This window comes from Cyprinodon tularosa, unplaced genomic scaffold (assembly GCF_016077235.1).
Source record: "Cyprinodon tularosa strain WSP-4 unplaced genomic scaffold, ASM1607723v1 ctg310, whole genome shotgun sequence".
NCBI classification, from domain to species: Eukaryota; Metazoa; Chordata; class Actinopteri; order Cyprinodontiformes; family Cyprinodontidae; genus Cyprinodon; species Cyprinodon tularosa.
This window is the reverse complement of record NW_024039020.1, coordinates 956,411-971,365: the sequence shown is the minus strand read 5'-3', so window position 1 is coordinate 971,365 and position 14,955 is coordinate 956,411. Positions and strand designations below refer to the sequence as shown.

The 14,955-nt window shown below is 39.1% G+C and overlaps 1 protein-coding gene across 15 annotated transcripts in view; it reads left to right on the top strand.

The window, feature by feature from the left end:
• The window catches only part of tnika (TRAF2 and NCK interacting kinase a), a 94,635-nt gene that overhangs the window by 12,992 nt on the left and 66,688 nt on the right, over positions 1-14,955 (top strand). For all 15 annotated transcript variants that reach the window (XM_038292362.1, XM_038292355.1, XM_038292365.1 and 12 more), the window contains exon 2: positions 3,577-3,642. In XM_038292362.1, the coding sequence (XP_038148290.1) occupies positions 3,577-3,642 (66 nt within the window). The remainder of the gene's footprint in view (positions 1-3,576; positions 3,643-14,955) is intronic.

Here is a 14,955-nt window from a genome sequence, read left to right as displayed (position 1 = left end):
GTTACAAAGTTAAATATATTGTATTCAGTTCAATTTCACACTAATATTTGATGGATTTTCATTTATAAAGGTAATATATTTTGTGGCAAAAGGAGGCAATTAAGAGATTAAAATTCACAAGTTTGAAGATAAGAACAAGTGAGTCAAGATACTTTTTACAAACAACTGATGAGTAATGTTTAATGATAGAATTAAATCATAGTGATTAGAAAAAACAATGATTAGTTGACTAATAAAAAAAATGAATAGACAAGCTGACTATTGAAATTGTTAGATGCAGCCTTAGTGTTCTATAATCTACAAAAGATAACTTATTTATTTTTTATCTCCCAACTGGCTAATCAAGCTAATGTTTTTGCATATCTATACTTATTAAACATTTTATATAGTTTACAAGTTTTTACTGCAGAAATGGATGATATTACCCTATAAATCTGTATTCAAATTTCAAAACATAAATGACTAATTGGTATCAAAGAAAAAAACATCAATTCTTGTCATGCTGTGGTCAATAGTTGGATTCTATCATCCTCCTCAAATGAAATTAGAAAGTTTACTCATGACTTTTTAAGGAAATTTCTGGAGCCGTTTATGTCTGGGAGCAGTGCAGATGAATATCAAAGTGCAATCCCAGTTCTGCTTGGAGAAATCATAGTTTAGATGTTTGGTAAAATCACTCTCTCCTAGAGTCAAATTTTAAAGGACACCATTAATTGATTTAAATCTTGTAGATTTTTTATGCCCATGAGGATGTTTGTCTAATTAAGCCAATAAAATACTTTCTCATGGCACTTTGACTAAACCAAGTCTGTCCTTTTCACCTGCCCAAAAACAAATTGAGCCACTTCTATGTGTTTTTTTTCGACTTTTACATCATTGCCCTGGCTCCCACTGCACATAAAGGCTACTTTGCAGCAGCGTTCTCTGGCTGCTCTGCTAAAGGCCGTTGTAAATATGCACACTGTTTTCACTTGTCTTCTTTTTTTATGATGTTACCATGACACTCTAGGCTCCCATTGCTCAACATTTTAATGATAACTCAGAGAAACCCACATCCACTGTTGCATTTTCTTCAACAGAGCTTAATAAAACACTTGGTAACGAAAGTCGTTGCACTTAGTAGTACAAATGACCACGCCAAACAGATCGTATTTAAGGAAAAAAATCGGAATTGAGCATTGAGGTTTGGTGTATGTCAGTAGCTTATATTTGACATGTTGAGAAAATGGAAAACCTGGTAGCAGCCTAAAGTTTGTTGTTTATCTCTTAAATAGCCATGCTTTTTTCAGTACTTTGGTGGTAAAAAAAAGGTTGAAGGGTTTAGAAGAGATGCTGAGCTTGTTTCTGCTCCTCTGAAACATCTTCACTGTTGGAGTGAAAAGAGTGTTGGCAGGAAGAACTTGTCCTGGATTCTGTCAGGAGTGAAAGAGAGCTATGTAGATAAAAGAGAGAACAAGAGAGAGACTTAGATGGACATCAGCTGGTTGGAAAACTGAAGCCAGAGCAATGGAATGAAAGCAAAGAAGGGAAGAGAAGAGAGGTTAAATGCCAGCTATTGTTGGAATGCCGTAGCAACACACAGTGGAGAAGCAGGGGGAGGTGTGTGTATGCATGGGTCAGTAGCTTTTATGCTCTGTCCAAGGTTCTTTCAATTCGATGGTGGCAACCTAGTGTCTGTGGGCTTGAATTATAAGCTAGTCTGGATGCCTGCCTAAAACAACCCAACAATGTATTTGAAAGCAGGGAACGCTTGGAGGAGAGGAATATTGAGTGAATCCAAAACCATTAAAGGTGGGCCATAATTGTGGGCTGACTTCTAAGTAAGGCCCAGGCAATTGTTACAGGTTAGTGTGAAAAGCCATGCCTGTCTTTTAACGTCAAACTCTGTTTGTTGTTAATAAAACAATAATAAAACCAGCAAAGATTAGCTAAATAAAGGGGAATATAGAGGTGGAATTGTGATATGCAAATTGACATAACAGAATTTTCTAAAGAAAAAAAAATTTTTAAATCAACATACTTAAACAAAATTCGTTCAATGGTAAAATAGAAATTCTTCTTTCCTCTCAGAAAGTGCATATATTTGTATCTGACTCGAAATTCAAAATGCTCCCAGATGGGGGACTCTAGGTCGCAGGGTGCTTCCTACTGTATAGCTCTTTTCTTTCTTCTGATAAGTCAAAAGCCTTGACAGGCTAGGGAGCCATAGCTTAAGCTTATGAGGAATTGTAAATAGGTCAGACACGACCTTATAAAACGATAAATGTGACATAATAAATGAAACAATATATTAATAAATATACCTCAACCAAGTTGCTACAGAATTGTGCCTAACCATGGGTGATGTACAGAGCGCTTTGGTGCAAGTATGCATACCATTACCACCCTATAGATTGGCCAATACTAAATGTGAAACTGTCTTTCCTGACCCCAAAGGTCAGGAAATCGGCCAGTGTCAACGCTCTAAAATTAAATTTATATTCGAGACATCTCTCATGTGCAGTAAAAACAAACTTGCATTGTTTAAGTCGTGTTGCTCAATGTATGTCAATAAAATAGAATTGAACCATTGAAGATTTGCTGTCACCTTATAACACCTGACAGAGAGTGTCAGTGTTGAAAGAATTGGTATCGAACAAAATAAAAATTGGCAGTTCTGTCTTTTTAAAGATCTGTGATCGGCCAGAAATTCGGCAGTCTTCCACCATATTTAGCTAAACCAGGAAGTATTTTTACCAGTTAGGAGAGTGTATGTGTTTGTCTGTCTGTTCTTGTATAGGATAACTTGAAATGTTATGCAGGGATTCTAATGACTTGGTTACCAAAGGCGCACCACAGTCCAATAAACAATGTCCAGTAAATGTTGGTAATGGTTATCGTCAACATCTACTTAAATATACTGATCTGGATCACTATCAGGATCCAAGATTTTTTTCAAAGATTCCATATATAGGCTACAGGTATCAGTTTAATGGAAGTCATAGTATGTCAGGAGAAATGAACTACTTGATGGAGGTATTTGACCTTCGAGTGCTTTTCAAGTTGCTAATAGAATACGAAAGGGAAGTCTCTTAAAAAACAAAAACAAATATCAACTCTTTTTAGACTTCTTTAAAGAAACTACATGATGGTTTACCTCATAAAAAGTGTGCCAAATTTGACGTGCAAGTCATAGACTTGCTGTGCCAACTCCAGAATAAGGGAGCGACAAATTAGTGTTATTCCCAGCCAGAGAAAACATATTTGTAAATAATGAATTTAATTATAGCACAAAGATTTAGGGAGTTATCATTTTTGATTGTCTATTGCTGTTTAAATGGGTCTCAAAACATTTTGGTATTATCCAATGGGTAAAGAGAGTGCATCTTTTCAGGTTTTTAGTCAGGCATGTTGGCTAAAAACATGCCATTCCTGGTGCGCAATTGAGGCAGATCTTTTCCACATATGATTATTTAACTGCACTTTTTTATTTGATTAAATAATTTTTTTTTTTACTTTTTTAAATGTGTACAGTAGAAATTCTTGTACTAAATCTTTAAGATGCTAATATTGTGTTGTGGTTCCTTTGCATTGCAGGATCCCTCTGGAATCTTTGACCTGGTTGAGCTGGTGGGAAATGGCACCTACGGGCAGGTGTACAAGGTAAGATGCTCTCAAAAAAAACAAAGGGTCTTTCAGAAATGTTAGAGTTCTGAGTACAGAAGAGAATACTAAATGTAAAAGCAAACTTGAGTGAAATGGAAATAAGTAGTGCTATTTTTTTTAAAGAAATTCTGGTCATCTGCTTTTGTGTACTCCTACATCTGTCTCTTTTTCTCATTTCTTTCTACCATTCCCACTTCAATGGTAGATCTTTAAAAAGAAAAAGAAGCAAAAGTGAAGCTTGTTTTAAGCTGCTCTGTGGTTGTGACATCAATGTGGTTTGAGCAATGTTTTAGTCAGATGGACTCAGCTGTTTTCCGCATCTGTTGATGTCAATGTTACTGTCTTTAGTTCCTCTTCCTCCACCGCAGCCTGTCAGTCTTGCTGACTTTTGTTGCTTCACTCTAGAAGAAGTCTCCTTTGCTGTTACAGTCTTGTTCTTTTTAAATAGACACCTGTCACTGATACAGGTCATCCCCCTAGAGAGTATGCAGTGTGCATATGTATGAGGCTGTGCTTAATAGACCACAGAATCAAGGTCAGGTGTTGATGGAAAGGAGCTGTTCTCACGTTTGACTAGACCACATGTAGTCAGACAGGGGTCAGACATTTATCTTCACTCTTCTTTAAATAATTCCACTCACGCAAGTGTAAATGCAAGTTTTCAGTGGATAGAAAGTATAGCCAAACTCATTAAGAACAAGAGAGCGACATTTATGGAGGATATCTTTTCTGGGTAAGCTTATTTAGCTGGAGTTCATTCAGTCTTTCACATTGCAGCGGCATAGATTGCCTTTAGCTAATCTAGTTGCGTATTGGGTTTCTGATCCACACCATTGGATAACAATGTATGAGTTTTAGATCAGTTTTTCCCAACCTTTTTTTTTGACTTGTGTACCCTTTGGGCATTTTGTCTTACCATGAGGACTCTCAGTCAAAAGTATGATTGATGATTGTCCAAAAGGGTAATGTACAATAACTGATTTTGAAATAAAAAAAAACAAATAATTTAATCTTTTAACTTGAGCATTTAATTATTTGATTTGTTTTGTTTTTTACTCAAATAGCTAGTACAGATTCAAAATAAATACATGAAAAAAATCATACTATAAACCTCACTTTATAAAACTGGTGCTCCTCTGAGTTAACTCTACTGTAATCACATTTAAACTTTAGGAGTTGAGAAAAAAATACTGAACAAAAAATTATAGTTAGACTAACTCTATTTGTTTTATTTTGTTTTTATCACTAATGACAGCTGAGTTCAGTGTTGAAAAATAGCTTATACCAGGCTGTTCTCTACATCCAGTCTGCTCCTCTGCTTGGTTTGGATGTATGTCACAGCTGAAGGTGATCTCAAAGAAAAACGTACTATTTTCCTCTATCCCTTGCAGTACATTCGCGGACAACTAGGTGTATGCGTACCCCTGGTTGGGAATAACTCTTCTAAGGTGAAAGGTCTAGTGAAGGAATTGGTCTTCTTTGGATTACTAAAAGAACAGTTTATTTTCTTTTATCCTTAGTCAGTGTTATAAAAACGACTCTTCCTGAACAACACATCATACTAGGCAATAAGCTTTTAATATCTGTCAGTTTAACTGTTAAAACAAGAAGGACAGAGCAAAATATATTTTTCATTCATTTCATTTTTTCATTTATTTATATGTTATTTTCCTAGTAAAAGCTTTAGGTATGCTTTAGGTATGTTTAATTTTTCAAAATATACAATTGTAATTGAGCTTATTTTCACAAAGCAAGCATAGAGATTTAACAGAGGGTCATAATAATTGCACTAGGCAATGAAATTATTAGCAAATAATTAAAACTAACGAACAAAGGCAAATCTTTAGATACTTTGATTTTAGCACAGTAATGTTAGATACAAATCCAACATTGCATGCATTAAGCCAAACTTGTGCATAACTGGGTCAGGTGCCCCATTAACTCACTGCAAACCACCTCATCATCTATCATGCTCTGGAACATGCTGACTGCATAGAATAAAAAAAAAAAAAAAGACTTCATCCTTTTAGGTTTGTTGTTATAATTATGATTTTATAGGTTGTACTGCAAGTAGAGGCACAGTATGGCTAACAGGTTTGACTGGTGATTGCCATTGGCAGTTGTGGTGGCTTGTGTTTCTGTTTTATGGAATGCAACGATAGGAAATATGGGTGGTTCTTGTGAACAAAACTTGCCACTCCCTGTACCTGGGGTTCTATTTTATGCATTTTATTTGCCAAATTGTCTAAAAGCTATTTCAGTGTTCCCAAACAAAAGTTGAAGTTATTTCTTCCTTAAAGTAACCCCACTTTGACGTCTTCAAAGGTTGTTGCAAAATTAGTGTAAAGTGAATGTGATTTTAGAGAAAAATTTGCCCAGTGAACTTAAGCTCAAACTAATACAACAAAGAATGCCTTGAAAATGTACCTTTTGAAGATTAAAAAAAACTTGAACAGACCACACTCAGAAAAGGAGTCACTCACTTGAGCAGCCTTTTGAAGTTTTCATGGGGTAATATATCAAATTGACCCTCAAACTGGTGGATTATAGTTTTTTTTTCTTTGACTCTGAAAAGTTTTGAAATAATAAATCAAAATGAAAAACCTGTATATCATAGACTAGATTGCTAAAAGGCTTTAGTATTCCCTTCTTTTCTTGGGTCTTGCCAATGTGCTGTAGATAAAATTGAGGTTGATTACAAAGTTTTGTAAACCAGCAAGATAAGACATATGAACTGTGCCTTGCAAAAATGTTTGTAATTCTTGATAGGTTCCATATTGTGTCATATCACAACCACAAGCTTGACCAACACAAAGTGGTGCAAAAAATGTGAACTAAAAACGAAAATGATTGCACTACATATTCTTCTTTTAACCCATCTGAAGGAGTTTCAGACACACGTACAACTTAGAATCTGAAAAACTGGTTGTTCACGCACCAAATTTTGGCCTTTATAGAAGTTTGATACGAAGAAAACCATCGTTGAAGGAAGAAGATATTTTCCTTAGAGCTAGCTGGAAGTCAAGCAAGGAACACAGCAATCGTGAATAAAGGTGCACCTGCCAGATGAGACAAATACTGAACTTTTTGTTCCACATGCAAAACTGTGTGGGTCTCATCTTCAAATATTTCTAATAAGTAGCACAACTTTGCTTGTATCAAAAAAAGGGGTTGTGTGGGTGTATTGTTGATCCATAAAGATCACGAGTGCAATAGATAACTGTTCTAAAACTTCCTGAATGTTACAGGTGCTGCCACGTTGATTTGCTTGTTTACCTCTAGAGAGCAGTAGTACCGTAGATCGTCACTAAGAAGCGAGGAACCGTGCTAGCGTGGTATGTAAATGGTCATAAGGAACCAAGCTCGGCAGGGATCGGTTTTCAGAGGGTAGTGTAAATCTGGCTATAAAAGATCTGCAAAAACTCATTCTGTTCACATCTACATACCTATGAGAATTAGGTTTTACTGCATTAACATGGATCAAAAACAAGCAGTAGTCAAACCTGCAGTAAAGGATGATAAATGTTTATTATTGTCAACTGACCAAAAAAGGGCTCTATGCCTCTCAAAGAAGGAGATTCATTTTGCCCACTAAGGGGCTCTATGCACAGCTTCACTACTTCCTGAACTTCAGCAGCTCCTTTGTTTCCTGTTTGTAATTACTGGACAAGCTGATTAATCCAGGTATGTCTGGTTTGTTACTGAGGTCCTTTTCTTTCTAGCCCTCTTACGACTTCTGCCTGATCTCTGTTTTACCCTTCTAAGTAGATTTTTCCCTTCTGTTCAACTGTTCTTTCCATCAGTGTTACTATTTTTCTGCACTCATTCAGTCTTCTTTCTATCAGTCATCCTTTCTTCTTATTTCCTTTTATATATATCTTACAGTATTCTAAAACAGAGAAATAATGTAATCACAATCCCTTCTTAAAACATTAAAATGTACAACTTGAAAACTTACAATTTCATAGTTAAAGATATTTGTTTCACACACGTTGGTTATTTTATAGATGAGATACTGAGGATATTCTGGTATAATCTCATCATACATATTACTGTTATTATTGTCATCTCATCTGATTACATACTAAAAATGCTAATTACCATAATAGTTGAAGCTACAGACAAAAACATCATAATGAATGAACATTTAACAGGAAGTTAAGTCTGCCTCTATCATTCACAGATCATGCAGATCTTGTCTCATTCAGTTTTCCAGTTACTGCCTTTTTTTTAACCGCTTGTTTTTGATCCAATCAGCAAAACAACTTATACTGATTCTTCTTACAATAACTAATTACCTTAAAATCTAAACTAAAGGTCACCAATCAGTTCTAAAACATCTTTAGCCAAAGTCTTGTTGATCCCTGCAGAACCACTATACCAGATTAGCATCTTAGAAGGAGTTTTCAGTCATAATTTTATATTTTATCCGAGTCTCTTTTCTCATGCCAGCTGCAACCCGTGATATTTTTTTTTCTAAACCTGGGCCTGAACCAAACATTTATCACAAGGATCAGCCGAATCCAAATAAAATTAAAGCCACAAGTGGCATTGGGCGGCCCTCGCAGCTCGCACCGCCTGGTATGTTGCGATCGCGGGAACCAAGCGACCTCCACCTCCACGCTCCTTCCCAGCCTATGCTCCTGCTCTTCAGCCTATGCCTGCTGCTGCTTCTCTTCATCCTCCCCCTCCTTCTCGTTCTGCTGCTGCCACTGTTTCTTATCCTCCTCCTCCTGCAGCTTCTCCTCATCTTCCTCATCCTCCTGCTAATGCAGCTTCTCCTCATCATCCTCCTGCTTCTGCTTATCTTCCTGTGTCTCCTTCTCCTCCTCCTGCTGTCGCTCTTGCTGCATCTCCTTCTCCTCATCCTGCTGTCGCTCTTGCTGCATCTCCTTCTCCTCATCCTGCTGCTGCTCTTTCTCTTCATCCCCTGCCTGCTGCTGCTTCTCCTGATCCTCTTCATCCTCCTTATCCTGCTTCATTTAATCCTCCTCCATTCTCCTTCTGCTGTTTCTCATCCTAATCATCCTCCTCCCCCTGTGCTCCTTCTCTTCATATTCTTCTTCCTGCTGCTGCTCTCACTGCATCTCCTACTGCTGTTTGTTTCTCATCCTCATCATCCTTCTCCTCCTCCTAAAAGCATGGCTTTGGATGACTGGAGTTAACAGTTTGATGCTTAGCCACGCCCACATGCTCCCATGTAGAATAATAATTTTGATAACTTTTAATCTGCTATGACTATAGTCCATGTAAAGTTAATTTGAAGTCTCAAACTCAAAAAAAACCAAGAGCCCTTCACTCAGATATGTCATGACCTAAAAAAAGAAAATGGTATCTTTGATCCAAAATGGCCCATTTCTTGTTGGGTGTGGACCATGGCTCCAATATACTTTTTTGAGCATCGTGTTCGGTTATACAAATTTAATAATCCTTAATAAAAGCAGGGCCTGAGGCAGTCATACTCTAGTCATACTCTAATGGCGAGAAGTCTGATTTTGATGCTTGGCCACGCCCACATGGTTTGTCACAGCAAAAATCTTTTGATTACTTTTGACCCCTTATGTCTTAAGTCGAGGCTCAGCAAGTTAGAAGTTTGCCGCCCCCTTGCTCCTTCCCAGCCAGCGGAAAAGGCGCCACGCTTCACCTCTGGACCAGCCGGAGAAAACCACAGCTTTGGTCAGGAAGGGTTAAACTAGGGATAAAATATAATATCTGGGATGAATCTCATCTGTGAGATAGATGCTGCGGCCATCTCAGGTGGTGGGTCAAAAGTATATGTTCAAAAGATGGAGAAACAGCACTGCCAAACTCCACGGTTAGCGGTAATACACCCTACTCAAAACAAAAAAAATCATTAAAAATCCATAGTTTGCAATAAAATCCCGAAAAAAATCACAAATGTCAAGGAACACATCTTGCATGTCCTAGATTTTTTTTAGATGATTTATTAAATAATTTAAAGAAAGAAAAATCTTTAAACTTGAATGCCATATACTGCGGCAGTTGAAAACCCCATAAGATGCTCAAACATGCATAGATTCACGCCAAACTTGGCAGTCTTTTCTATAATCAAAGGATAAATAACTGTTCCAATTTTGGCTAGGATTGCTATAAAACTTTTTGAGATACAACAATTTCTTGTTAACACAATCTTTTGAAAAATCAGAGTGACGGACTTTTAAGAAGAGCTATGCTGTGTTTACCATCAAACAAGTAGCGATTAGAGGAATATATTCCAAAAGTCCTAGCTCTTTTGGGAAAACGACTGATTTTTTAGAAATATTTTAACATAGTGATTCTATTTTCATAAGGGTGCCGTTTGATTCAAAATGGCCGACTTCATGAGAGGGTTAGACCATGGCTCCAATGAAACTTTTTGTAGGTGGAGAGCTCATACAGATGTGTGCCAAGTTTCATTATCCTAGGAATGAGCATGGCTAGGGGCTGAATTATTTCCTGGCATTATCTGTCCACTTGACCAACTATTAGGCGAGAACGCAAACTTTTGAAAAATCAGAGTGACGGACTTTAAAGAAGCGCTTTGCTATTGTAACCAGCTTACAGCAGGCTTTGTAAAGAACGTATTTTGAAAGTTTTAGCTCATTTGGATAAAAGGCTGATTTTATACAATTTTTTGAAAAAAGGTCAGTGCTTTCACAATAGAGTAAATTGTAATTCAAAATGGCCGACTTCCGGTGGGGTTTAGACCATGGCTTCAAGAGGCTTTTAGTTAGGGCCTGATGAGATGCAAATGTGTTCAACGTTTCAATATTCTAGGACTAAAAACGGCTTGGGGCTGGTGGTTTGAAGTTTGTTATTTCTAGGGGGCGCTGTAGTGAAATTAAGCCCCGCCCACAAAATATTGCTCTGGATTCCTGTTTGGAGTTGGACTAGGATCATCTCTTGTGATTTTGGTGCAGATCTGATTAATAATGAGGAAATGAGAGCCAATCGTATTTTCATGGCGAAACGCCTCACTTCGCCATGGCGCCACGGCAACACCATTTAACTCAGACTCTCTGTGCTTTAAACGAAGTTAGACCAACATGTTTTCTATCATCTGACAAATTTTCAAGGTGCTGGTGTTTAAAATGACTCAAAGGGACCCTCCCAAGTGAAAAAAGTGACTTTCTTCCCTTAGGGGGCGGGGCTTAGATGATGTCATCATTTGACCATCCAGTATGGTCAAGCACCCAAAGGGGCTCCTTACTGCCAAACGTGGTTTGATTTGAACCTTTTTTGTAAAAGTTATTCCACTTTGAAATTCTTCAAAAGTACCCTAACTTCGGGGCCCCTGGGGACCCCTTAAACATGCTCAAAAACGAAAACCTTTGATAACTTTTAATCTCCAATGCCTTAACTGCATAATGACCGAGTTTGAAGCCGATAGCTCATAATCCCTAGGAGGAGTTCGTTAAAGTTCGACATGAGCGAAAATGAAAAATGGCCAAAAATCGCACTTTGAGCCAAAATGGCCGACTTCCTGTGGGTTTTAGGGCATACCTCCAAGAGACTTTTTTTCATGATTTGAGGAGATCTACCTGTGTGCCAACTTTCAAATCTCTGGGACTTACAGTTTCCCCCAACTCACGTTAGGGGGCGCTGTGGCGTAATTTGGGGGCGGCCATTTTGGATTCCATTACAGACCGGCTATTTCACGCGGGGGACAATTTACTGCCACGTTTTCCTGAGTTTTTGAATATGCGAAGTCCCCGTAAAATGCGTTCAAAGTGCTACAAGAATCGTAATAATAATTAAAGCCACAAGTGGCATTGCGCGGCCCTCGCAGCTCGCACCGCCTGGTATGTTGCGATCGCTGGAACCAAGCGACCTCCACCTCCACGCTCCTTCCTAGCCTGTGCTCCTGCTCTTCAGCCTATACCTGCTGCTGCTTCTCTTTATCCTCCCCCTCCTTCTTATTCTGCTGCTGCCACTGTTTCTCCTCCACCTGCAGCCTCTCCTCCTCTTACTCATCCTCCTGCTAATGCAGCTTCTCCTCATCATCCTCCTGCCGCTGCTTATCTTGCTGCGTCTCCTTCTCCTCCTCCTGCTGTTGCTCTTGCTGCATCTCCTTCTCCTCATCCTGCTGCTGCTCTTGCTGCATCTCCTTCTCCTCATCCTGCTGCTGCTGTTTCTCTTCATCCCCTGCCTGCTGCTGCTTCTCCTGATCCTCTTCATCCTCCTTATCCTGCTTCTTTTCATCCTCCCCCATTCTCCTTCTGCTGTTTCTCTTCCTTACCACCCTCCTCCTCCTTGTGTTGCTCATTCTCCTCATCCTCCTGTTGCTCCTGCCTATCTTCATCCTTCCCCTCCTTCTGCTGCTTTTCTAAATCCTCCCCTTCCTTCTACTTCTTCTTATTATCATCCTAATCATCCTCCTCCCCCTGTGCTCCTTCTCTTCATATTCCTCTTCCTGCTGCTGCTCTCACTGCGTCTCCTACTGCTGTTTGTTTCTCATCCTCATCATCCTTCTCCTCCTCCTAAAAGCATGGCTTTGTATGACTGGAGTTAACAGTTTGATGCTTAGCCACGCCCACATGCTTCCATGTAGAATAATAATTTTGATAACTTTTAAACTGCTATGACTATAGTCCATGTAAAGTTAATTTGAAGTCTCTAACTAAAAAAAAACCAAGAGCCCTTCACTCAGATATGTCATGACTTAAAAAAAGAAAATGGTAACTTTGATCCAAAATGGCTGACTTCTTGTTGGGTGTGGACCATGGCTTTAATTGACTTTTTTGAGCATCCTGTTGCGTTATACAGATTTAATAATCCTTAATAAAAGCAGGGCCTGAGGCAGTTTAGTCATACTCTAATGGCGAGAAGTCTAATTTTGATGCTTGGCCATGCCGACATGGTTTGTCACAGCAAAAATCTTTTGATAACTTTTGATCCCTTATGTCTTAAGTCTAGGCTCAGCAAGTTAGAAGTTTGCAGCCCAATCGCTCAAGGAGGAGTTAGCTAACATACAATATAAAGATGAAAAAGCTAATGATGGCTTTGATTCAAAATGGCGGACTTCCTGTGGGGTTTAGACCATGGCTCCAATATAACTTTTTTAGGTCCTGATGGGTTACATATGTGTACCAAATTTCATAACTCTCATTAAAAAAATGGCCTGGGATTTGCATTGTGTTTCATAGCAAAGGGACCACATTTGACACTTGGCCACGCCCACATGCTTTGATGTAGAAAAATTCCTTTGATAACTTTTGATCCCCCGTACCTCAGCTCAAGGTGGAGTAAGTTTGAACTCTGTAACTCAAACGGTCTAGGAGGAGTTTGCTCAAACAGGTAACGAAGGTAAAAAAGCAAAGTGATTGTTTTGATTCAAAATGGCTGACTTCCTGTGGGGTTTGGACCATGGCCCCAAGAGGCTTTTTTGTAGGTCCTAAGGGGTTACATAGGTGGTCCAAGTTTCATATCTCTCAGTCATAACATGGCATGGGGCTTACCCTTTGTTTCACTGCCTAGTGACCAATTTTTGCGCTTGGCCACGCCCACATGCTTTGATGTAGAAAAATTCCTTTGATAACTTTTGATCCCCAATGTCTCAAGTCATTATACAGTGAATATAAAGTCTGTAACTCAAAAGCTCTAGGAGGAGTTCGCTCAAATAGGTCACGAAGGTAAAAAAGCAAAGTGATTGTTTTGATTCAAAATGGCCGACTTCCTGTGTGATTTGGACCATGGCCCCAAGAGACTTTTTTGTAGGTCCTGAGGGGTTACATAAGTGGTCCAAGTTTCAGAACTCTCAGTCATAACATGGCACGGGGCTTACCCTTTGTTTCCCTGTCTAATGACCAAGTTTGACGCCTGGCCACGCCCACATGCTTTGATGTAGAAAAATTCCTTTGATAACTTTTAATCCCCAATGCCTCAAGTCAAGTTGGAGTTAGTTTGAAGCCTGTGACTCAAAAGCTGTAGGAGGAGTTCGTTCAAATATAGAGGCTATAAAATGCTAAATTACGGTGAAAATTTGAACTTCAATCCAAAATGGCCGACTTCCTGTGGGGTTTAGACCATGGGTCCAAGAGGCTTTTTTGTAGGTCCTGGGGTGTGTAACAGGTGTGCCAACTTTCATAATCCTAAGTCATTGCATGGCTTGGGGCTGGTCGTTTTAGTTTTTCTAGGGGGCGCTGTATAGAAAGTAAGCCACGCCCATCGATTATTGGCCTAGATTCTTGTGTGGGCTTGGACCAAGTTCCATCCTAGTGACTTTGGTGCAGATTGAAGGATCTATGAGGAGATGAGAGCCAAAAGTATGGTCACGGCGAAACGCCTGACTTTGCCAGGTCACCATGGCAACATCATTTAACTCAAAATCTTTGTGCTTTAAACGAAGTTAGACCAACATGTTTTCTATCATCTGACAAAGTTTCAAGGTGCTGGTGTTTAAAATGACTGAAAGGGACCCTCCCAAGTGAAAAAAGTGACTTTCTTCCCTTAGGGGGCGGGGCTTAGATGATGTCATCATTTGACCATCCAGTATGGTCAAGCACCCAAAGGGGCTCCTTACTGCCAAACTTGGTTTGATTTGAATTTTTTTTGTAAAAGTTATTCAACTTTGAAATTCTTCAAAAGTAGCCTAACTTTGGGGCCCCTGGGGACCCCTTAAACATGCTCAAAAACGAAAACCTTTGATAACTTTTAATCTCCAATGCCTTAACTGCATAATTACCGAGTTTGAAGCCGATAGCTCATTATCCCTAGGAGGAGTTCGTTAAAGTTCGACATGAGCGAAAATGAAAAATGGCCAAAAATCGCACTTTGACCCAAAATGGCTGACTTCCTGTGGGTTTTAGAGCATACCTCCAAGAGACTTTTTTTCATGATTTGAGGAGATGTACCTGTGTGCCAAAGTTCAGATCTCTGGGACTTACAGTTTCCCCCAACTCACGTTAGGGGGCGCTGTGGCGTAATTTGGGGGCGGCCATTTTGGATTCCATTATAGACCGGCTATTTCACGCGGGGGACAATTTACTGCCACGTTTTCCTGAGTTTTTGAATATGCGAAGTCCCTGTAAAATGCGTTCGAAGTGAGAAAAGAAAAATAATAATAAGAAACTTTCGAAATACAATAGGCCTTCGCAGCGCTTTGCTGCTCGGGCCTAATAATAAGAAACTTTCGAAATACAATAGGCCTTCGCAGCGCTTTGCTGCTCGGGCCTAATAAGAAACTTTCGAAATACAATAGGCCTTCGCAGCGCTTTGCTGCTCGGGCCTAATAATAATAAGAAACTTTCGAAATACAATAGGCCTTCGCAGCGCTTTGCTGCTCGGGCCTAATTAATCCATTAACACTCT